General features: G+C 39.3%; 2 protein-coding genes across 6 annotated transcripts in view; one reads left to right on the plus strand and one right to left on the minus strand.

The window, feature by feature from the left end:
* Positions 1–25,885, minus strand: part of LYPLA1 (lysophospholipase 1) — a 41,193-nt gene that overhangs the window by 12,488 nt on the left and 2,820 nt on the right. For 3 of the 5 annotated variants that reach the window (XM_025477743.3, XM_025477742.3, XM_025477744.3), the window contains 4 exons: positions 8,879–8,944; positions 6,705–6,752; positions 4,474–4,544; positions 1,147–1,220 (listed from right to left, as the gene is read on the minus strand). In XM_025477743.3, the coding sequence (XP_025333528.1) occupies positions 1,147–1,220; positions 4,474–4,544; positions 6,705–6,752; positions 8,879–8,944 (259 nt within the window). The remainder of the gene's footprint in view (positions 1–1,146; positions 1,221–4,473; positions 4,545–6,704; positions 6,753–8,878; positions 8,945–25,885) is intronic. The other 2 variants (XM_049103906.1, XM_035708359.2) reach the window with 2 other exon arrangements.
* On the plus strand, positions 5,478–5,847 carry LOC118352773 (ATP synthase subunit f, mitochondrial-like). The gene has a single exon (XM_035708361.2). It carries the CDS (start codon positions 5,478–5,480, stop codon positions 5,739–5,741), a length of 264 nt encoding a protein of 87 aa, XP_035564254.1. The 3' UTR covers positions 5,742–5,847.

The following is a 25,885-nucleotide window of genomic DNA, read 5'->3' on the forward strand; positions in this document are numbered from 1 at the left end:
AAAAGAAGAAAGATGCCAAAAATAAACATCATATATTTAAATCTAAAGTCTATTATTTTTAAAAGATTTTATTTATTTGACAGAGACACAGAGAGAGAGAGAGAGAGAGAGAGAGAGAATACACACAAGCAGGGGGAGCAGCAGGCAGAGGGAGACGGACAAGCAGACTTTCTGTAGAGCAGAGAGCGCAATGCCAGGCTGGATCCCAGGACCTTGGGTTCATGATTAACCAACTGAGCCACCCAGACACCCCTAAAATCTATTTTACAAGACAAAAAAAGGAAAGATGATAGAGTGACATCAGCAAATGGGACATAGGTCATTCCTAACTTTGCTTCCTCTTACAAGAACAAACATGCAATCACTGACAGAACATCACTGAGAGAATCCTAATATACAGATGGGGCTGGGGGAACTGAGGCATCCCTCTGCACAGAGATACAACAGACCACACTAAAAGGTAAGAGAAGCAGCTACACACTGGTCACATTGCCCCTCTCCCGAGCCAGTGAGGCCCCATCCCCACCCAAAGAGTCTCCCCAGAGCTTTTGGTTCCTGCATTGGGAGAAGAGAACCCAGGGGGAACAATCAGCAACCCTTGGCATCATGGGTCACTCTGTGGGAGCCCCTACTTGGATTTTGCCCCAAGAGGATTGCAGGGGAGTCCATGGGTTCAACCACAGGATCTGTGACAAAAAGAAGGAAGAAATTCTCTTGTTTTCTACCTTATTGTTCCAACAGTAGTCTCTTCCTAGGACAGGGGAGTTATACCTGTGTGTATTAGTTTTGTTTATAGGGCTATACAGTGTCAACTTAGATATCTATGTGTGCTAATTATTTTAAGAAAATACATTCCGAGTTCCAATCAATTTACTTATTAATAAATAGATCTTCAAGACATAATCTAGAAGTTGAAAGCAATTGCTGGAAAGAGAACTAGAAAAACAAAAGAGTACATTCTCATAATTAACTATATTCAGTCCAAACTTAATTCAGCATTAAAGAAATAGTAAAGATAATAGTATATCAGATTCCGTAACACTGTAAAAAACAACAACAACAAAAGAACAACAAAAAACGCAACTCCTCCATAGAAAGGGACAGAATCCCCAGACTCGTAGATAAATCACCCAAACTTTACCTTACCTGAGAAAATCCTCCCAAAACAATTCTGTTAGAAGGGATGCCATTCTTCACCTCTTGCTCTATCAAAGCTTTTACTAAAAACAACATAAAATTAAATCACTAATACTTTCAAAGTTATGTCTAAACGTACCATTTTAAATAGGGTGAAATTAATTACAAAAAATACACAGTATATTAAACATTGAAACAAGTGAAAAACTTAAAACGCCCTACACTAAAATACAAAACTAGAATGTATTTTCATTATAAAACTCATTTTGCAGGGGTTGCTTAAACTGTTCAATTATTTCTTATGTAATTTGTAAACAACACTTCTTTCTCTTAACAATGGATATTCTTTTATTTATGGTCAATTCTACTCATATACATTTATATTTTTCTCTCTTCAATGAATCATAGAAATTTGTATCTAAAAGTTGCCACTTTAAAATATAAATAAAATAGATTACATGGTTTGTCATCTATAGTGTTTAAAAAGTTCATTCTATTATTTTAAAAACTATAGTACTAATTTTTCCTATAGTCAGTAAAATGATGCAGGAAAACAAAATCAAATGAGTTCTTCTGCTTCTGCAAAATACTTTGACACAATCATTAACTATAAAACTTGGTGACTCCTAGAATTTCCTTTTTCTTTATAATCTGTCCTGTGTTTTTTTAATAACTGCACCTTTTACAAATTATGTCCTTTCATTTTTAGATATGTTTAAGAGTTTCATTTTTTTAAAAGATTTTTAAATTTATTCCTTAGAGAGAAAGACAACAAGTGAGAGCATAGGGGGGGGGGAGCAGGGGGAGAGGGAAAAGCAGCCTCCCCACTGAGCAGTGAGCCCGATGTGGGACTCGATTCCAGGACCCTGGGAGTGTGACCTGAGCCAAAGGCAGATGCTTAACTCACTGAGGCACCCAGTTGCCCTGTTTCATTTTTAAGATTAAACTTCCAACTTCATATTTCCTGTTTCTTAAAAACTAAAAATCTGCTTTTTTTTTTTTAATTTTTTTTTTTTTTAATTTATTTATGATAGTCACAGAGAGAGAGAGAGAGAGAAGCAGAGACACAGGCAGAGGGAGAAGCAGGCTCCATGCACCGGAGCCTGATGTGGGATTCGATCCCGGGTCTCCAGGATCGCGCCCTGGGCCAAAGGCAGGCGCCAAACCGCTGCGCCACCCAGGGATCCCCTAAAAATCTGCTTTTTAAAACACTGCAAAAACAAATGCCCAAATAAAAAATTAATTTTATTTTTATATAAAGTTTAATTCTTAGTTAGAATAGGTATGAACAGCAATGTTCTGACTATGGTAGGGAAGAATGGCCTAGAGAACAGTAAAAAAGAATTTAAGAAATAAAAGAAGTGATGAGAAATGTGAGGGATTTATTTAGGGGAGACTGTACAGCCTCAGTCAGATGAAGGCTGCAGAAGTGGCAGAAATAGGGGGCACCTGAGTGGCTTAGTCAGTTAGGTGGCAACTCTTGGCTCAGGTCATGGTCTCAGAATTGTGAGATCAAACCCCAAGTCAGGTTCTGCACTTAGTGCAGTCAGCTTGCCCCTCTTCCTCTGTTCCTCCTCATTGCTTATGCGCACGCGTGTGCACACACATGCATGCTCGCTCACTCTCTTAAATAAACAAACAAACAAAATCCTAAAGAAAAAAATAAAAAGAAGTGGCAGTAAAGGCCCAGTTGTGAGGAGGGAAGGCTCAAGTAAGGGCCTAGGGAATGTTAGCTGCTGGCCAGCTGGCAAGATATTGGAGCCACTTCCCCTGAGTTCACAAAACTTTACTCATCAAGGTGACACCAACCACTGAGATAACTAAAGACAGCCCTCAGCGGTAGAGCAGGGCATTCTAATTTCAATCACCTTTTGCTTAAGGGTGAGGGCACCACTGTGCTCCCTGGACCTAACCTGAGCAATCTCTTCTTTGTTCAGGAGCATATTCTTGTAGGCCTCAAACAGAGGCTCCATTCTTTCCTAGCTCTCTGAATCTGAGCCTCACTTTCTCTAATAATACATCATCACCTTGTAGAGGAAAGAAATGGCAAGTATGTCACAGGCCAACTCTATCACTACGATGGAGCTCACCAGACCTAACAGTCTTCTCCACAAGGCCTCACCCCTCTCTATCTTCCACAGAGTCCAATAACTCACTCCCAAATCCAATACCTATTTTTGTCATCTATTATTGTTTGACAAAATCCTAGCTCTAGGATTCTCGACTTGATCTACTTTTTGATGATCCTAAAAGCCACTGTTCTTGCTTTAATGGTCCCAAAACTCCAATACATTGTATCTTCCCTGTTTTAAAGTTTTTAAGAGTTCATCTTTAAAAAGATCTTTAGGGGCGCCTGGGTGGTTTCGTCAGTTAAGCAGCTGCCTTGGGCTCAGGTCATGATCCTGGAAGCCTGGGATGGAGCCTCGCATGGGGCTCCCTGTTCAGCGGGGAATCTGCTTCTCCCTCTGCCTCTCACCCTGCTCATACTCTCTCTCTCTCTCTAATAAATAAATAAAATCTTTAAAAAGATTTTTTTAGAAGGACCCTACTAGTTTTTAAGCTATTTTGGAAATTTTCAAATAAATATAAAAATAGAAAGAGTATGCAATAACTCCCAGGTACACATCACTTCTGCAATTATCAATTCATAGCCAGGCTTGTTTCATCAAGATCTGTTGTGCCCCCACCCGAGTACTCTCAAGTCAATCCCCCCACACACACACACACACAAGGATGCCTCTATACATTTTCTAAAACCAGATTTCTCCCAATAACTAGTATTCTTCCATGCTTTCATCCTAAAAATAAACGGAATTATCATGTTCATAAGAAGCATGGAATACCAACCAGAGAACACACTTTGGATTTTCTGTAAAGTAGAGCTAATACTTACGCCATAGAATGTTAAAAGAGATGACTTACAAGAATTATCTGATTTAATAGCTGAAGTGTTCAATCAGTGGCATCTATTATTATTATAACACTAAAATTAACCAACATAAATTACAATCTATAGGATTATATCACTATACCCATCCTTATTTCAAGTCTTCTTAGTGAAGATAACTGGCCACAACTATTAAATTGCTATTTTTTCCATTACCCTATATAAATCAAAGCAAAACAGAGACGAAGTTTAATAAAGGCCAGTCTTCCCAATCACCTCTTCATTTATAGTTAAGGGAGTCCAAGTAGCCATAGTGGCAAACAAGTTAGAGAGTGATCAGATCACCTTCTAAGTTTATATAATTGTATCTTATTTCATTAACATCAATAAAACCATTGAACCTACGAAATAAGAATGTTTTTGTCTTTATAAAATGTTTCTGTACTTACCATTTTCTGCTGCCTGTTTAATTCCAGGTTCATCCTCCTGTGAATCTGGTGAAAGCCCAAAAATATCAAACCTGGAAAATAAGGCTAAATCTTAAAAGCTATTTGATTATAAAAAAATGCAATCATGGTATGTTTTACTAAACTCAGGGCAGTCTGGACAGAAAGGGCTAGCCATGAACATGAAACTCAAATTAAAATGTCTACAGAGACGAAAAACTTAAATATGTGAATCTGACATTTTATGTGTTCCTTTCACCAACCAGATACAGATTCTAATGTTAAAAAATCACAATGCCACATAACCTCAGGGTAAGAACATCTAAGAAAATACCTAGTCCAATCTACAGCTGAGCAGGAATTCTCAATGCATACTTCTCTAAAAAGTTTGCAATAGGGATCCCTGGGTGGCTCAGTGGTCTGAGTGGCCTTCGGCCCATGGCATGATCCTGGAGTCCCAGGATCGAGTCCCACATTGGGCTCCCTGCATGGAGCCTGCTTCTCCCTCTGCCTGTGTCTCTCACGAATAAATAAATAAAATATTATTTAAAATAAATAAAAATAAAATAAAAGGTTTGCAATAAATTCCAGCCATCCCTTTCCCCTTCTGTTGCATCCTAAGTCAATCCAAAGGAACACAAGGACTTTACCACATCACTCTCAATACCTCACACATATTGAGCACAGGTATTATATTATAATCTATCCACATTCTGCAAAACTTTTTCATCACACATTGTAGATACCTCCAACTAAAGACCCAAGGGAAGCTTTCCTCTGGCCCTATACACTTCTCTTCCAAGTTATATTCTTTCATTATTGTCGCTAGCAACATTAGCTGGAAATTCTGGTTATGGATGGGATTTTGCCAGAGAGGGAAGATGAAAGAACTAAAGACCAAAGTAGGCAAGAACTTGAGAAAGTTGGCAAGGAATCCAGAAGAGATAAAAAGGAAGTGGAGGCATGGGTAAGAAATGGGTGAGAGAGCAGACACCCAGGACTCCAAGATGGCGTCATCCGTACCAATGAAGGAAAAGAAGCTCATGAAGGTGAAACTAGGAGAGCTGCCAGGCTGGATGCTGATGCGGGATTCCACCCCTAAGGGCACTGCTGGAGCATTTCAAAGAGGTTACTACCAGCATTACAAGTATATCAATGTGAAGAAAGGGGGCGCCGCTGGGATTTCTATGGTGCTGGCCGCTTATGTGCTTTTCAACTACTGTCGTTCTTACAAGGAGCTCAAACATGAACAGCTACGCAAGTACCACTGAAGAGGGCCCAGTGTGGAAGCACATTTGGCATTCCTGACCATGACTTTTGCCTGACATCCTTGAATCCTTCCATTGCCTAATCCACAATTAATATCCAATAAAAGTTGACTGGTTAAAAAAAAAGAAAGAAAGAAAGAAAAGAAATGGATGAGAATAAGTAGAGAAACAAGATGACAATAGATTGGAAGTAGCCTAGAGGAATGAAGAACTGACTCTACTTCCTGACTATAAAATATACAGGGAATGTGAAAATATCTTGAGAGGGTGGAAGAGGAAGTGGTTTCCTTTAAAATTTGTCAACTGGGCAGCCCGGGTGGCTCAGTGGTTTGGTGCCACCTTTGGCCCAGGGCGTGATCCTAGAGACCTGGAATCGCGTCCCACGTTGGGCTCCCAGCATGGAGCCTGCTTCTCCCTCTGCCTGTGTCTCTGCTCGTCTCTTTCTCTCTCTCTCTCTCTCTCTCTCTCTCTATGTGGGTCTCTCACGAAAAAATAAATAAAATCTTAAAAATAAAAATAAATAAAATAAAAAAATAAAATAAAATAAAATAAAACTTGTCAACTTTCCAGAATGGCAAGAAGTTGGAAGGGTGAAAAACTGTTGCTTAATCAGAGTGTATGCTACATGGGGGTCATTCAAATGCTGGGTCATTGAAACCAGCAAAGGTTTATCAAGCAGTAGGAGATATTTTCTACAATATTTGTGTTTACCCATTTCCTCCTATTTCTGTACCTACTGGTGCAGCTCCTTAAGTTTACCCCTAACTTTAAAAAATACAAAACTTTAAGGTTAAACTTAAAAGTTTACAGTTAAAGTTAATTCTGTAACTTTGCAACCTAAAAATAGCTAATTAAAGTTGCTACATGCAAAAGCACTTCCAGTAAAAAACAAAACAAAAAACCCAAAATTTTAAAAAAATCAAATAAGTATAAATAAAAAGTTCTTATTGAATAATTCTTACTTACCAAGAAGGCATAGCCATGTTCATATTCAATGTTATAGGCATAACTGGTCTACACGGCAAAGAAAAAAAAAAGGCAAAATCAGAGTAATGTAACAAGGCATAAAACCTGATAAATTCCATCAATTAAGGATAGGTAATTACTTGAGGCTTACACAAAACTGTATGCTACAATTTTAAAGTATAAACTGTGTCACCTTGGGATCCCTGGGTGGCGCAGTGGTTTAGCGCCTGCCTTTGGCCCAGGGCGCGATCCTGGAGACCCGGGATCGAATCCCACGTCGGGCTCCCGGTGCATGGAGCCTGCTTATCCCTCTGCCTGTGTCTCTGCCTCTCTCTCTCTCTCTCTCTCTCTTTGTGTGTGTGACTATCATAAATAAATAAAACATTTTAAACTGTGTCACCACATCCACACCTGTGTCATTTTTTCTACATATCCTCTAGATGTGTTCTGAAGATGGAACAACAGCAGGAAAGGACTAAGTTTGGCAAATAAAAAACATTTTTCTTTTCCAACACCCTTATTTATTTATTTATTTTTAAAGATTTTATTTATTCATGAGAGACGGCGGGGGGGGGGGGGGCGGGGGCAGAGACACAGGCAGAGGGAGAAAGAAGGAGGCTCCACGCAGGGAGCCCAATGTGGGACTCCAGGATCACGCCCTGGGCCGAAGGCAGGCGCTAAACTGCTGGGCCACCCAGAAATCCCCTCCAACACCCTTATTTAATAACTTTCAAACCAGACACGACAAGGAAAACAAGTACCCAAGACAGTTGGAAATGTATAAAATAGGAGACTCTGGCTAAGGGTATAAGGAAACCAGCAATTTACCAAATGGTCAGATTACATTTTTGCTTATTTTCTAAGTTTTATCTATATACTTAGTTATTAGAGACCTCTAAATAAGTATGAGAAATATAAGTCTTGCCTAAGTGTCCACTACACCCAACTCAAATGATGAAAAATCTGGATAACCTGAATGTAGCTCTAGGCCCAAAAGGAAAGAAAAATAAATACACTGGAACTACATCTAATCACTATCCTCCTAACTCATGAAATGAGTCTAGCTTAGTGGTTATAAAATCTTATCAATTCTTTGAGAATTGATAAGAATTTGAGAATTCCCCTAGATTGGGAAATAGCCTTAAATCAAATGAATCCTGGGGTCAATTACAGCAAAAATTCTAACATAACCAAGAATTCTGTCTCTTAATTGAATCAGAATAATAGCGGACACAGCCATCCTTGCCATAGTATTCAGCCACAGTATTAGCCTACAGAAGTCAGGTAAACCTTCTATTTCAGGATATTTCTTACCTAATCAGATACTTTTCCTCTTTCCATTCTCTTTTCCCATTTATCAGCTCTACTGCTACTACCACTTCTGAGGATGAATTACCTACTAGCATGAATCTAATCCCATTTGTCTTCTCCACAGCTATTGTTTCTCGGCAACCTTTTGACCTAAACCCTTGCCAATCTCAACAATTTTCTGAGTCTGCTCAAACTTTATATAGTTTCTGACATACAAAAACATTTTTCAGAATTTGAAACCAAATCTATCAGACTTCAAAACCTGTGTTCTTTCCACAGTATATCACATTGCCTTTATCTGATAAAATTTAGGAGTATTTTCCACATAGTAAATAAAGCTCTCTCACAAACCTGTCAAGTAAATAAATCCCCTTCAGAGATACCCCACAGATACCTTAGCTCTCAGGTGTTTGTATATGTTAAGGAATTTTTCTAGCTCTGAGTTCATACGATCTCCAAGAAAGCATTATTTTAAATCTCCCAACAAAAAAGAAAAAAAGTTCTATGTAGCTAAGTTACCAGTTTAGTTTTAAAGAATTTACTAAGCTTTACTCTCAAACTGAATATTTAAAAAGATAAAAACAAATCATAGGGCAGCCCCGGTGGCTCAGCGGTTTGGCACCACCTTCAGCCCAGGGTGGGATCTTGGAGACCTGGGATCAAGTCCCATGTCGGGCTCCCTGCATGGAGCCTGCTTCTCCCTCTGCCTCTGTCTCTGCCTCTGTCTCTCTCCTCTGTCTCTCATGCATAATAAATAAAATCTTTAAAAAAATTATAATCAAATGCTTTTCTAAGAAAGTAAAGCTATCACAATTATTCCTCTCCAGATTCTGAATCACAAATGTAAAGATTAAAATACTTACGCATGTGGGCAGATGTATTTGATATGTGAACTTCTGATACCCACAAAGGCTTCTGCCCATCCATGCCTGGTAGACAAATTATATGAATGATGCCATTAGATACCATTTTAAATTCTAATAAATTAGTAACAGAATAGGAACTTTTAAAAACTTACAAGAATAAATGTTAACTCCTTATAATACCTTAAATGTGTGGACCATCAACGCTATTAAAACACCACTATCAACCCAGAAACAACCAAAAGACTACTACGCAAGCTTTAAAAATAAAGATGATCTCTCCTGATTTCTGCAGAACACTGTGTTTTCTTTCATACATTTCCACAGGGCTTTACAATTTAGAAAATATAGATATGTTTCTCTCTTTATAACCTCACAACGTGCCTAACAAAGTAGGTAAGACAAATAATAATGATGACAAAAGCTACCTCAGGAATAAATCAGTTATCTAAAACTCTACATGCTAAAAAATAAATAAAACCCTACATGACTACTGCACCACTAAAAATAACTTTATTTAATGTTCGTTCCTTGTGTGTATTATGTAGATATACATGTTCAAAATGGAATAATAGAAAAGCTTAAAATCATAATCCTTCAAGCCAGAAACAAGCAGTTAATCTTTTGATGTAGTTCCTGTTTCAATTTTTTTTCACATATTTCACTTAAGAAACAGAATTTACAAAAATGGGATACTATACATATATACAATTTCTTGTTTGTTTACATTCAACATTATAACTGATACATTTTACATTATTTTTTACTTTTTAAACATTTTTGGGGGGAGTGGGGGTAGTGGCAGAGGGAGAGAAAGAATCAGGCTCCATGCCCAGCGAGTAGCCAACATGGGGCTCAATCCCATGACCCTGAGATCATGACCTCAGCAGAAATCAAGAGTTAGCTGCTTAACCAAATGAGCCACCCAGATGCTCCTACATGTTACTTCTATTAAAGTATAAACTAGAGCAGCCCTGGTAGCTCCGCGGTTTAGCGCCACCTTCAGCCTGGGGCATGATCCTGGAGACCCAGGATCAAGTCCCAGGTTGGGCTCCCTGCATGAAGCCTGCTTCTCCCTCTGCCTGTGTCTCTGCCCCTCTCTCTCTCTCTCTCTCTCTCTCTCTGTGTATCTGTCATGAAAAAATAAATAAAATCTTAAAAAAAAAGTGTATAAAGTAAAAACTTAAGGGGTGCCTGGCTGGCTCAGTCTGTAGAGGATGTGACTTATAATCTCAGGGTCATGAGTTCAAGCCCCATGGTTGGGTATGGAGCCTAATTTATTTAAAAAATAAATTAAAATTAAATAAATAATGTGGCACCAGAGTAGCTCAGTCAGTTAAGCATCAGATTCTTGGTTTTGGCTCAGATCATGATCTCATGGGCTGTGGGAACCAAGTCCTGTGATGGGCTCTGTGCTCAGCCAAGAGTCTGTTTGAAAATTCTCTCTTTGTCCTTTCTCCCACTTGCACGTAGCCACAAATCTTTGAAAAATTAAATCAATAAATAAATGTTAAAATGTTTTTCTATTAACTATTTCTCCATTTTAATCTACCTTCCCCAAAAGCGTTAAAGACATATAGAAAAATTAGTAATAAAAGATAACTTTAACATTTATATAACACTAGCTATGAATCAGGCACTATTCTAGAGTTCTGTGTGTGCTTTGCATGTGTTCGTGTGTGTGTCTCGTGTGTATATATACGTATATATGAGACTTTGTTATGAAAACTACAAAACTGTTGAAAGAAATTAAAGAAGATTTATAGAAATGGACACCTCATGTTCATGGACCAGAAGACCTAATATTCTTTTTAAACATGTATTTATTTTAGAGAGAAGCACGTGTGCACATGTGCATGTGCGGAGAGTGGCAGAGGGAGAGAATCTTGAAGCAGACTCCCTGCTAAGTGTGAAACCCGACAAGGGGCTCATCTCATGACCCTGAGATCACGACCTAAGCAGAAATCAAGAGTTGGATGCTCAATTGACTGAGCCACCCAGATGCCTAAGACTTATATTCTCAAAGTGGCAGTACTCCCAAACTGATACACCCAGCCAATGCAATACCTATCAGAATCACAGCTGGCTTTGCAGAAATTGACAAGCCAATTCTAAAATTCAGCTGGACATGTAAGAGACCCAGAAGAGTCAAAACAATCTTAAAAAAAAAGAGTAAGACTGAAGGACTCACGCTTCCCAACTTCAAAAGTTACTACAAAGCAACAGTGATAGAGTGGTACTGAATTAAGGAAAGACCTACAAATAAACAGATTTGAGAATATAGAAATAAACCCTCAAATTTACGGTTAAAATAGTTCTGAAAAGAGTGCCCCTCAATAAAATCAATAGGGAAGGAACAATCTTTTCAACCAAAGTAGCTGGGATAAACAATTATCCACATGTAACAGGATGAGGCTGGACTCTTACCTCACACTATACACAAAAATTAACTCAAAATGAACCAAAGACTTAAATGTAAGAGATAAAAATATAAAACTCCTAGAAGAAAATATATGAAAATCTTGTGACATTGGATTTAGCCATGGTTTCTTAGATATCAAAAGCACAAATACAAAAGAAAAAATTAATCATCAAAATTAAAAATTATGCTTCAAAGAGCACTATGAAGAAAGGAAAAAAACAAACTACAGAATGGGAGAATTATCTGCAAACTACATTCAATAAGGGTCTACTACCCATGACATATAAAGAACTCTTCAGACCCACAAACCAAAAGACAACCTAAAAATAAAAAGGTAAAGGACCTGAATGAATATTTCTCCAAAGATACACAAATGGCCAACATGGACAGAAAAAGATGCTCAACATTATTAGTCATTATGTGAATGCAAATAAAACTACAATGAGATACACTGCACACTCACTAGGATGGCTATAATCAAAAAGACAAATAACAAGTATTAATGAGGATGGGGAGAAACCAGAATTTTCTTTTTCCTTTTTAAGATTTTATTGGTTTATTCATGAGAGACATAGAGAGAGAGGAAGAGACATAAGCAGAGGGAAGAGTAGGCTCCCTGCTAGGAGCCCAATGTGGGACTTGATCCTTGGACCCCAGGATCACGACTTAAGCCAAAGGCAGACAGACGCTCAGCCACTGAGCCACCCAGGTGCCCCAAAACCAGATTTTTTAAACACTGCTAGTAACATGGAGTTACCTACCATATGACCTTGCAATCCTACTCAAAGGAATATGATGAACAATAAAAAGGAATGAAGTACTGAATATGTTACAACATGGATGAACTTTAAAAACATTATGTTAAGGGGACGCCTGGGTGGCTCAGCGGTTGAGCGTCTGCCTTTGGCTCAGGGCGTGATCCTGGAGTCCCCGGATAAAGTCCCACATTGGGCTCCCTGCATAGAGCCTGCTTCTCCCTCTGCTTATGTCTCTGCCTCTCTCATGAATAAATAAATAAATAACTTAAAAACAAAACAAAACATTATGTTAAGTAAAGGAAGCCAATTACGAAAGACCATTTATTATATGATTCCACTTATATGAAATGTTCAGGATAGGTGAATCTATAGAAATAGAAAGTAGATTAGTGGTTACCTAGGGTTGCAAATAAAGGGGATTTGGGGATAACAAAGAGTATAGGATTTTTTTTTTAGAGTGATAAAAATGGTTCCACAGCTTTGTGATTATATCAAAGACTGAACTGTAGAATTCAGTGGGTGAATTATGTGGTATACAAATTATATCCTAATTAAACTATTACCAAAAGAATTAAAAAGAAATAAATGACCTGAGTCCAGTCATGAGGACATTAAACCCATGGTAATTCTACATTCTACAGAATGTTCAAAGGATATGAGAGATAGGCTAATGATGGTAGTATTAGATCAATGCTCTCTGTCTCCATGAATAAATAAATAAAAAATCTTCAAAAAAAAAAGTAAAAGGATAAACCACAGAATGGAAGATAGTATTTGAAAATCACATATGTGATGATTCTAGTATCCAGAATATATTTTTATTATTTGTATTTATTTATTTATTTATTCATTCATTCAAAGAGAGAGAGAGGCACAGACACAGGCAGAGAGAGAAGCAGGCTCCATGCAGGGAGCCCGACGTGGGACTCGATCCCGGTCTCCAGGATCACACCCCGGGCTGCAGGCGGCGCTAAACCACTGCGCCACTGGGGCTGCCTATCTATTTGTATATTTTTAAAACTTATCTACTTTTTTTTTTTTTTTTTTTTAGTAACCTCTGTAGCACTCAGTGTGGGTCTCCAACTCATGACCTGGAGATCAAGAAGCACATGCTCTTCCAATTGAGCCAGCCAGCAGCCCCCTCAGAATATGTTTTTAAAGTCTTTAAAGAAAAAGAAAAATAACCCAATTTTTAAAATGGGCAAAGGTATTGAATAGATTTTTCTCTAATGAAGATCTATAAATCTCCAATAAGTACATGAAAAGATCATTAGTCATTAGAAAATGCAATTAAAAACCAAAATGAGGTAACACTTAACACCCAGGATAGCTAGAACCAAAAAAAGGTAATAAATATCGGCGAGAATGTAGAGAAATCAGAACCTTCATCTTTTGGTGGAGATATAAAATGGTACGGCCACTGGGGAAAACAGTCTAGGAGTTCCTCAAAGGGTTAAACAGTTACCTCTGACTCAGTAATTATTCAAGTGAACTGAAAACCTATGTTCATGTAAAATCTCACAAATGGATGTTCAGAGTGGCACTATTCCTAATAGCCAAAAAGTGCCAACAATTCAAATGTGCATCAACTGATGAATTACAACATGGGATCATAAGATTAATACATGGATATCCTTCCACGGAATATTATTTGGCAATAAAAGGAATTAAGTAATGGTACGTGGACCTGAAAAACATGCAATGTAAAAGAATTTAGACACAAAAGTCACATACTGTCTGATTCCATTTATATGAAATACCCAGAACACGCAAGTCCATAGAAATTAAAAGGAGATTAGTGGTTGCCAGGGAAGGGAATGAGGAGTATCTGCTAAAGGGTATGCCATTTCCTTTTGGGATTTTGAAAATATTCTGGAATTAACATAGTAGTGATGGTTCCATAACTTTGTAAATATACTAAAAACTATGGAATTGTATACTTTAAAAGGGTGACTTTTACAGATGTGAATTATAGATCAATAAATCACATTAACTAAATAATTTTTTAAAAAGTAGCAGGCCAGAATGGAACTGTGGCCTACTGTTTCCCAACTACTCTTCTACACAAAAAATACTAAGAACTCCTACACAAAAAAAAGGCATAGGAATCTTGAGTTCTAGTCCCAACTCTGCCTTTATCGAGAAGTATAAGCTCAGACAATTCAGTCTGGTGGCTTTTAAAAAGTGTGGTCCCCACACCAGTAGTACCTGGGAATTTCTTAGGAATGCAAATTACTGGGCCTCATCTCAGACCCACTGAATCAGATACCAGTGTGTGGGGGGTGGGGTGTAAAAAAATCAAGCCTTCTAGTTGACTTTTATACATGCTAAAGTGTAAGAACCAATGCCTTTCCAGTCCTCCTCAGTCTTCCCATCCATAATCTGTGCTGGTTGTACTAGATGATTTCAAAGGTCCCTAAAGGTTATAAAAATATTTGACTGTAACTGAATTCTACAAAAGGATGGCCAATTTGTCTTTGGATAATTTTCTTCTCTTTTTCTTTTTTTTTTTAAGATTTTACTTATTTATTCACAAGAGACATGGGGGTGGGGGGGAGAGAAGAGAGGCAGAGACACAGGCAGTGGGAGAAACAGGCTCCATGCAGGAAGCCCAACGTGGGACTTGATCCCAGGACTCCAGGATTATGCCCTGCGCCGACGGCAGGTGCTAACCACTGAGCCACCCAGGGATCATGTCCTTGGATAATTTTCAAAGTCAATGGAAATGTCAAGATTTAAGAAGTCTACGCAAAGCTTCAGTTAAATGGAATCTAATGTTTAGAAACCTAATCAATTAGAATGTACTTCACTTAATTATTAGAAACAGAGAAAGAAAACAAAACACAGACACACACACACACAAAGGTTCTATGGGTTCAAAAAGTGAATTTCAAGGCATTTCCCAAGAAATAATATAAATCCACTCTATTTTACTTCTCAATTATGCTTTTAGAAAAGACTATTTCTTTTATTTATTATGCTCACTACCCCATAGTTAATATGGTATAGAACTAAAAACTCAAAAAGACTCTTTCCAGGTTTGCACAAGAAACACCAGTCATCACCATCTATGTCCCAGTAGCATATCACTGTCATGGAATCTCGCCTTCCCATCCTAATGAGTCTTACTTTTTCTCCTTCCCCCCTCCCCTTAACTGGAATTGGGCTTCCAGATGTCACATTCAGCTGTAGCGGAGTAAGGTGGGGGAGCTGTTCCCATGTGTGAAGCAAAGCTGTGGTCTGGGGCACCTAGAGGGGTGGGGGGAGGCAGTCCCAAAGTGTACTACTTGCCAAACTACCAGAACAAAAGCCAGGTGTGTCATGGAATTACAAATACGGGAAGAGGGAAGTCTAGAATAAACCCTGTGGTTCTGACTGGAACTGGAGGAATCAGTATAAACTCCCAAATTTTAATACATGTAAATATCAAAATTGATATGTGTGTCTACACATCTATGTTATGTAGCTACACTCCTAGCTCTGTCCACTGAAAGTATCTAGAAGTAATGATTCTAGCAAGAAGCACATAAAGCACTCAGATCTTGGTTCCTAAATATTCTCTACTAAAAGGAGCCAGGGCTCTTGAAAAAAATGGCTGAGTCCCAGGACTGAAGCAGGAAAATTATAAGATGATCTTGGAAAAGATCTTGTTGTACCAGAAAGCAAGAAAGTGCTCAAAGAATGATGGGACATGTCCCCAAGACATAAGAGCACCTTAAAGAGACTCCAGACAGACAAGTACAGGATGATTTGACTACCAAAATATGATAGATTTAACAGTCTGTAACCCTGAGAGTAAAAGCAATCCAAGAGTCTGTCCTGACTTGACACTTTAAAATGAATAAATGAATATATACATACATAATAAATAAGAGAGGAGAGCTGCCAATGAATAAATCTAGAATAAAGTGTTTTTTTAAAAGATTGTTATCTGGGATCCCTGGGTGGCGCAGCGGTTTGGCGCCTGCCTTTGGCCCAGGGCGCGATCCTGGAGACCCGGGATCGAATCCCACATCGGGCTCCCGGTGCATGGAGCCTGCTTATCCCTCTGCCTGTGTCTCTGCCTGTGTCTCTGCCTCTCTCACTCTCTCTCTCTCTCTGTATGTCTATCATAAAAAAAAAAAAAAAGATTGTTATCTGGAACTATCACAAGAATAGATACAGACAAGAATCATTAATGAATGCTAAATCCGTAAGTGACAATTTGGTGAGAAACATGTTTTCATAATATCAAAGCATCTCCCCACAAAATATTTTTTTTTAATTTTTTTTTATTATTTTTTTATTTATTTATGATAGTCACAGAGAGAGAGAGAGAGGCAGAGACACAGGCAGAGGGAGAAGCAGGCTCCATGCACCGGGAGCCCGACGTGGGATTCGATCCCGGGTCTCCAGGATCATGCCCTGGGCCAAAGGCAGGCGCCAAACCGCTACGCCACCCAGGGATCCCCCCACAAAATATTTTTAAGTAAATACACTTATTATAGTTTTACTGTGGAGAAACAAGGCAAAACACCATCTTAACCAGGTGGAAAAAAAATGTAATATCACCAGTAAAGGAACAAAAGTCAACTCGGTGTGTGCCTGGTACAATCCACTGAGATGAACACAGCAACATCTCTATGATATTCCTGTCAAAAAGGCTAAAGTCAGAAGGAGACATCATATAAACTGAAACTGAGGGACAGTCTATAAAGTAATTGGCCTGTATTCTCAAAAAGTCTCAATGTCATGAAACACAAAGACTGCTCTAGACTGAAACAGACTAAGGAAACTTATAACTAAATGCAAGATGCGATCCTGGATTGGAACCTGGGCCCATCAAGGTCATGATTGGATCAAACCAAGAAAATGTGATGATATAACCAAGAAATCTGATGATAGTATTAGATTAATGCTTACTTCCTGACTGATGATTATACTGTGGTCACGTGGGAATGTTTTTGTACTTACAAAATACACACTAAAATTTTATGAAGAGGCAATATTTCTGCAACATGCCCCAAATGTTTCAGAGACGTTAACAATTGGGTAATCTAAGAAAAAGGGTAGCAGGAGATTTAAATATTATTTCTGTAACATTTATGTAAATTTGAAATTATTTTAAAAGAAAAAGTTAAAAATTTTTTAAAAGTAACAATAATGGAATGTAAGTCATTACATAAATCTATAGTCAGTATTAAGTAAACAGGGAGGGGCAAACTAATAAAAATAAGGAGTGACAGACTTAGAAGATCACATCATATTAACAAGTCCAGGGCTCAGCGGGTGGCTCAGCAGTTGAGCGTCTGCCTTGGGCTCAGGGCGCGATCCTGGAGTACCAGGATCGAGTCCCATATCAGGCTTCCTGCATGAAGCCTGCTTCTCCCTCTATGTCTCTGCCTCTCTCTCTCTCATGAATAAATATAAAAATCTTAAAAAAAAAATTAAGTCCAGTAAGAATCATCAACGGATGTTGAAAATGTTGGGTGAAAGTTTTTTTTTTGTTTTTTTTTTTTTTTTTTGGGTGAAAGTTTAATACACAATTTGCAGAGTCTCAAATTATCTCCCTACTTGCTTTTTAACTACAAAAGGAGATAACTGGAAGAGAGAAACCTGGAAAATACCACCTTAATCAAGTGATCCAAGTTATACCAATAATGGGACAAAGGCTGTCATCTGTCTCCTGACGTGAAGCACTGAACAGGACATATTGTCTGTATGGCATTTTACCCCAAATGCATAAACTAATCTAATAAATCTAATCATGAGGAAATGGCAAACTACCCATTCTCTCCAAAGGGACTAGCCTGATCTCTCAAAAAATGTCAGTGGCATGAAAGACAAAGAAGAGCTGAGGAATTATTCCCAATAATGAGACTAAAGAGATGTAACAGTTAAACATGTGTGACTGGCAACTGGATTACAGGGAGGGAATTATCAAAAAGGACTGGGACAACTGGCTAAGTTTGAATATGTAGTATATTAGACAATAATATTTAAAAAGCACTAAATTTCCTGAATGTGGTTACATAAGAGACTCTCATCCTTCTTAGAAATTACATGTGAAAGTGTTTGGAAATAAAGAATCAGTAATTGCAATTTACCCTCAAGGGGTTCAGCAAACATAGTAGCAATCAATGAACAGATTTTGGATAAAAGATATTGAGGAATCTCTAATTTTTTTTAAAGACCTAATTTTCTTTAAGATTTTATTTATTTCCATGACAGAGAGAGAAAAAGAGCACAAGCAGGGGGAGTGGCAGGAAGAGGAAGAGGAAGAGGAAGAGAAAGAAGCAGGTTGCCTGCTAAGCAGGGAGTCCAATATAGGGCTTGATCCCAGGACCCTTAGATCATATGTCCTGAGCTGAAGGCAGACGCTCAACCCACTGAGCCACCCAGGCACCCAGGAATCTATTCTTGCAACTCTCCCATATATTTGAAAAGATTTCAAAATAAAACATTTTTTAAATGCTATCAAAAATAAGTATCTCTGGGTTTTAGGATTTCAACTACTTTTCATTCTTATTTATAGTTTGAATTTCTTTACAATACAAATATAAAAAAATTTTACTCCTAACAAAGGCTATCTGTTTTATTTTTTCAAGATTTATTTATTTATTTATTTATTTATTTATTTATTTATTTATTTATGATAGACATAGAGAAAGAGAGAGGCAGAAGCAGGCTTCACGCCGGGAGCCCGATGCGGGACTTGATCCCAGGACTCCAGGATCGTGCCCTGGGCCAAAGGCAGGCACTAAACCGCTGAGCCACCCAGGGATCCTCCAAAGCTATCTGTTTTAGAAGGAAAACTGTGATCTCATGCCATACAGCATAGTCGAAAATATATTCCTTTGAATACTAGTTTCAGTTTATTATACATGTTATTAAGAACACTTTGGTTGCCATATGTTTCTTTATAACAAAACTTGTCAGAGCTTTTAACATGCTAATGCATACACTATCAATTTTTTCAAGAGGAGAAATATGCTATATCATATTTCCTAGACACTAAGGCATATAAGGGGAACCACTGAAAAAATAGCTTTTTAAGGAAAAAAAATCATCACCACAATAAACATAAGTGTAGTAAATGGAGTACCAATCTAGGAAACATAAAAATGTGAGGAAAATTACATATTAAAATTGATGAAATACAGAATTATACAGGTCTTCAATCTTTTTTGGCCACTTCTTTCACAAGGAATCTAAAAGACACGGACCTCAAGACCTAAGTTACCAGACAATACACGTTGGGTAGTTCTATAAAAAAGAACCTTAACCGAAAAAGAGGCAAAAGCTGCCCATTTTAATAGTGACAAACCAAATCACTTAATCCCTATCATTCTCCAAGTTAACCTGACAAATATAAATATTAAATTGCCACTTCTTGGGATTCCTGGGTGGCTCAGCGGTTAAGTACCTGCCTTTGGCCCAGGGCATGATCCTGGAGACCCAGGATCAAATCCCACATCGGGCTCACTGCATGGAGCCTGCTTCTCCCTCTGCCTAAGTCTCTGCCTCTCTCTCTCTCTCTCATGAATAAATAAATAAAATCTTTAAAAAATAAATAAATAAATTGCCACTTCTTGTATTGACTGGTTCTGAATTTTATTATGTACTCATGAAACCAATTTAGAGTCAGCTTTTCTTTTTTTTTTTTTTTTCTTTTTTTTAGAACAGTGTAGAGAGAAAAATATGGGTGGGGAGCAGAGGGAGAGGTACAGAGCATCAACCAGGTTCCATGCTCAGCCTGGAGCCCAATGCCAGGCTCCATCTCACCATTCTGAGATCACTACCCGAGCTAAAATCAAGATTCAACACTGTACCCACTGAGCCACCCATGCGCCATGAGTCAGCTTTTCTATAATACTATGTTAAAAAGTATTTCTAAAATCTGAAACTTTTTTTTAAAAACTTTATTTATTCATGAGAGACACAGAGAGAGAGAGAGAGAGAGACAGAGACACAGGCAGAGGGAGAAGCAGGCTCCATGCAGGAAGCCTGATGTGGGACTTGATCCTAGGACCCCACGATCACACCCTGAGCCAAAGGCAGACGCTCAACCGCTGAGCCACCCGAGCGTCCCAAGGAAACCTTTAATTTTTTTATATGAACTTAATTCTTAGTCAAGATGCTATGGATGCTCTTGGCATTTTTAATCTCACATTGTTCGTTTTCTTCATCATGTTCACTCTTTAATTTCACTGCATGGAATATGCCCAAATTGGGGTCCACAGAGAACCTTCCTACAGGTGCTCCTTTTAGACTGATTCTTCAGGCCTGCATCTCCTTACTGGCAAAGTTACAGGGTAGCAAGGTCTTCCCTGACTCTCAGCATTAGAAGGGTTTGGTTGTAAAAGAGGGCTCCCCTAAGCCTCTCTGTAGTTGAAGAAGTCTGCCAACAACCTGATTGCCAGAAAGAGTCCCGCAACCTTTCCCCTAACTCCATACAAAGTTATGTGTCATGTGTTTCTACATAGTAGGCTGAAGAGAATATAAGAAAATCACTTTTAGGAGGAGGAGCAAGATGGCGGAAGAGTAGGGTCCCCAAATCATCTGTCCCCACCAAATTACCTAGATAACCTTCAAACTACGAATTCAGCCTGAGATTTAAAGAAAGAACAGCTGGGACGCTACAGTGAGATGAGCTCGGGCTTCTATCAAGGTAGGAAGACGGGGAAAAAGAAATAAAGGAACAAAAGGCCTCCAAGGGGGAGGGGCCCCGCGAGGAGCCGGGCTGAGGCCGGGGCGAGTGTCCCCAGGACAGGAGAGCCCCGTCCCGGAGGAGCAGGAGCTGCACCGACCTTCCCGGGGGAAAGGGGCTCGTGGGGAGTTGGAGCAGGACCCAGGAGGGCGGGGATGCCCTCGGGCTCCCGGGGACACTAACAGACACCTGCGCCCCGGGAGAGTGCGCCGAGCTCCCTAAGGGCTGCAGCGCGCACGGCGGGACCCGGAGCAGCTCGGGGGGCTCAGGGGCGGCTCCGCGGAGGGGGCTGCGGGGCGGGAGCAGCTCGGGGGGGCTCGGGGGCGGCTCCGCGGAGGGGGCTGCGGGGCGGGAGCACGAATCCAACAGCGCAGGTCCCGGAGCCCAGGGAGCCGGGACACAGCCCAGGATCCGGCCTCCCCCAGGACAGCGAGGAGGCTCCTGCCCAGAGCTGAGCAGATCAGCCGCCCCGCCCGGAGCCTCCAGGCCCTGCAGACGGAGAGCTCCGTGGTGACTGCGGGAGCTGACTCCACGGCTCCAGGGCTGGCCCCGCCACTGCGGTTGTTCCTCCTGGGGCCTCACGGGGTGAACAACCCCCACTGAGCCCTGCACCAGGCAGGGGCAGAGCAGCTTCCCCAAGTCCTAACACCTGAAAATCAGCACAACAGGCCCCTCCCCCAGAAGACCAGCTAGACTGACTGACAACTTCCAGGGGAAGCCAAGGGACTTAAAGTACACAGAATCAGAAGATACTCCCCCATGATTTTTTTTTTTCTGATTACTTCCCCCACCCTTTTTCCCCCCTTTTTCTTTTTCTTTCTCTTTTAATTCTTTTTTTTCCTTCTTTCTTCCTTTATTCTTTTTTCTCTTTTCTTTCCTTCTTTTTCTCCTCTCTTTTTCTCCTTTTCCCAATACAACTTGCTTTTGGCCACTCTGCACTGAGAAAAATGACTAGAAGGAAAACCTCACCTCAAAAGAAAGAATCAGAAACAGTCCTCTCTCCCACAGAATTACAAAATCTGGATTACAATTCAATGTCAGAAAGCTAATTCAGAAGCACTATTATACAGCTACTGGTGGCTCTAGAAAAAAGTATAAAGGACTCAAGAGGCTTCATGACTGCAGAATTTAGAGCTAATCAGGCAGAAATTAAAAATCAATTGAATGAGATGCAATCCAAACTAGAAGTCCTAACGACGAGGGTTAACGAGGTGGAAGAACGAGTGACATAGAAGACAAATTGATGGCAAAGAGGGAAACTGAGGAAAAAAGAGACAATTAAAAGACCATAAAGATAGATTAAGGGAAATAAACAACAGCCTGAGGAAGAAAAACCTACGTTTAATTGGGGTTCCCGAGGGCACCGAAAGGGACACAGGGCCAGAATATGTATTTGAACAAATTCTAGCTGAAAACTTTCCTAATCTGGGAAGGGAAACAGGCATTCAGATCCAGGAAACAGAGAGATCCCCCCCCTAAAATCAATAAAAACCGTTCAACACCTCGACATTTAATAGTGAAGCTTGCAAATTCCAAAGATAAAGAGAAGATCCTTAAAGCATCAAGAGACTAGAAATCCCTGACTTTTATGGGGAGGAGCATTAGGGTAACAGCAGACCTCTCCACAGAGACCTGGCAGGCCAGAAAGGGCTGGCAGGATATATTCAGGGTCCTAAATGAGAAGAACATGCAACCAAGAATACTTTATCCAGCAAGGCTCTCATTCAGAATGGAAGGAGAGATAAAGAGCATCCAAGACAGGCAGGAACTGAAAGAATATGTGACCTCCAAACCAGCTCTGCAAGAAATTTTAAGGGGGACTCTTAAAATTCCCCTTTAATAAGAAGTTCAGTGGAACAATCCACAAAAACAAGGACTGAATAGATATCATGATGACACTAAACTCATATCTTTCAATAGTAACTCTGAACGTGAACAGGCTTAATGACCCCATCAAAAGGTGCAGGGTTTCAGACTGGATAAAAAAGCAGGACCCATCTATTTGCTGTCTACAAGAGACTCATTTTAGAGGTAAGGACACCTACAGCCTGAAAATAAAAGGTTGGAGAACAATTTACCATTCGAATGGTCCTCAAAAGAAAGCAGGGGTAGCCATCCTTATATCAGATAAACTACAATTTACCCCGAAGACTGTAGTAAAGGATGAAGAGGGACACTACATCATACTTAAGGGATCTATCCAACAAGAGGACTTAACAATCCTCAATATATATGTCCCGAATGTGGGAGCTACCAAATATATCAATCAATTAATAACCAAAGTGAAGAAATACTTAGATAATAATACACTTATACTTGGTGACTTCAACCTAGCTCTTTCTACACTCGATAGGTCTTCTAATCACAATATCTCCAAAGAAACGGGAGCTTTAAATGATAACACTGGACCAGATGGATTTCACAGATATCTACAGAACTTTACATCCAAACTCAACTGAATACACATTCTTCTCAAGTGCACATGGAACTTTCTCCAGAATAGACCACATACTGGGTCACAAATTGGGTCTGAACCGATACCAAAGATTGGGATCGTCCTCTGCATATTCTCAGACCATAATGCCTTGAAATTAGAACTAAATCACAACAAGAAGTTTGGAAGGACCTCAAACACCTGGAGGTTAAGGACCATCCTGCTAAAAGATGAAAGGGTCAACCAGGAAATTAAGGAAGAATTAAAAAGATTCATGGAAACTAATGAGAATGAAGATACAACCGTTCAAAATCTTTGGGATGCAGCAAAAGCAGTCCTAAGGGGGGAATACATCGCAATACAAGCATCCATTCAAAAACTGGAAAGAACTCAAATACAAAAGCTAACCTTACACAGAAAGGAGCTAGAGAAAAAACAGCAAATAGATCCTACACCCAGCAGAAGAAGACAGTTAATAAAGATTCGAGCAGAACTCAACGAAATCGAGACCAGAAGAACTGTAGAACAGATCAACAGAACCAGGAGTTGGTTCTTTGAAAGAATTAATAAGATAGATAAACCATTAGCCAGCCTTATTAAAAAGAAGAGAGAGAAGACTCAAATTAATAAAATCATGAATGAGAAAGAAGAGATCACTACCAACACCAAGGAAATACAAACGATTTTAAAAACATATTATGAACAGCTATACGCCAATAAATTAGGCAATCTAGAAGAAATGGACGCATTCCTGGAAAGCCACAAACTACCAAAACTGGAACAGGAAGAAACAGAAAACCTGAACAGGCGAATAACCAGGGAGGAAATTGAAGCAGTCATCAAAACTTCCCAAGACACAAAAGTCCAGGGCCAGATGGCTTCCCAGGGGAATTCTATCAAATGTTTAAAGAAGAAACCATACCTATTCTACTAAAGCTGTTTGGAAAGATAGAAAGAGAGTACTTCCAAATTTGTTCTATGAGGCCAGCATCACCTTAATTCCAAAACCCGACAAAGACCCCACCAAAAAGGAGAATTACAGACCAATATCCCTGATGAACATGGATGCAAAAATTCTCAACAAGATATTAGCCAATAGGATCCAACAGTACATTAAGAAAATTATTCACCATGACCAAGTAGGACTTATCCCCGGGACACAAGGCTGGTTCAACACTCGTAAAACAATCAATGTGATTCATCATATCAGCAAGAGAAAAGCCATGAACCATATGATCCTCTCATTAGATGCAGAGAAAGCATTTGACAAAATACAGCATCCATTCCTGATCAAAACTCTTCAGAGTGTAGGGATAGAGGGAACATTCCTCAACACCTTAAAAGCCATCTACGAAAAGCCCACAGCAAATATATTCTCAGTGGGGAAGCACTGGGAGCCTTTCCCCTAAGATCAGGAACAAGACAGGGATGTCCACTCTCACCACTGCTATTGAACCTAGTACTGGAAGTCCTAGCCTGGGCAATCAGACAACAAAAAGACATTAAAGGCATTCAAATTGGGAAAGAAGAAGTCAAACTCTCCCTCTTCACGGATGACATGATACTCTACATAGAAAACCCAAAAGGCTCCACCCCAAGATTGCTAGAACTCATACAGCAATTTGGTAGCGTGGCAGGATACAAAATCAATGCCCAGAAATCAGTGGCATTTCTATACACTAACAATGAGACTGAAGAAAGAGAAATTAAGGAGTCAATCCCATTTACAATTGCACCCAAAAGCATAAGATACCTAGGAATAAACCTAACCAAAGAGGTAAAGGATCTATACCCTAAAAACTATAGAACACTTCTGAAAGAAATTGAGGAAGACACAAAGAGATGGAAAAATATTCCATGCTCATGGATTGGCAGAATTAATATTGTGAAAATGTCAATGTTACCCAGGGCAATGTACACGTTTAACGCAAACCCTATAAAAATACCATGGACTTTCTTCAGAGAGTTAGAACAAATCATTTTAAGATTTGTGTGGAATCAGAAAAGACCCCGAATAACCAGGGGAATTTTAAAAAAGAAAACCATATCTGGGGGCATCACAATGCCAGATTTCAGGTTGTACTACAAAGCTGTGGTCATCAAGACAGTGTGGTACTGGCACAAAAACAGACACATAGATCAATGGTACAGAATAGAGAACCCAGAAGTGGACCCTCAACTTTATAGTCAACTAATATTCAATAAAGGAGGAAAGACTATCCATTGGAAGAAAGTCTCTTCAATAAATGGTGCTGGGAAAATTGGACATCCACATGCAGAAGAATGAAACTAGACCACTCTCTTTCACCATACACAAAGATAAACTCAAAATGGATGAAAGATCTAAATGTGAGACAAGATTCCATCAAAATCCTAGAGGAGAACACAGGCAACACCCTTTTTTGAACTCAGCCACAGTAACATCTTTCAAGATATATCCATGAAGGCAAAAGAAAGAAAAGCAAAAATGAACTATTGGGACTTCATCAAGATAAGAAGCTTTTGCACAGCAAGGGATACAGTCAACAAAACTAAAAGACAACCTACAGAATGGGAGAAGATATTTGCAAATGACATATCAGATAAAGGGCTAGTTTCCAAGATCTATAAAGAACTTATTAAACTCAACACCAAAGAAACAAACAATCCAATCATGAAATGGGCAAAAGACATGAAGAGAAATCTCACAGAGGAAGACATAGAC

This window comes from Canis lupus, chromosome 29 (assembly GCF_003254725.2).
Source record: "Canis lupus dingo isolate Sandy chromosome 29, ASM325472v2, whole genome shotgun sequence".
NCBI lineage: Eukaryota > Metazoa > Chordata > Mammalia > Carnivora > Canidae > Canis > Canis lupus.

Coding starts and splice junctions, on each gene's coding strand:
- LOC118352773 (XM_035708361.2), top strand. CDS start 5,478: ATGGCGTCATCCGTACCAATGAAGGAAAAGAAGCTCATGAAGGTGAAA.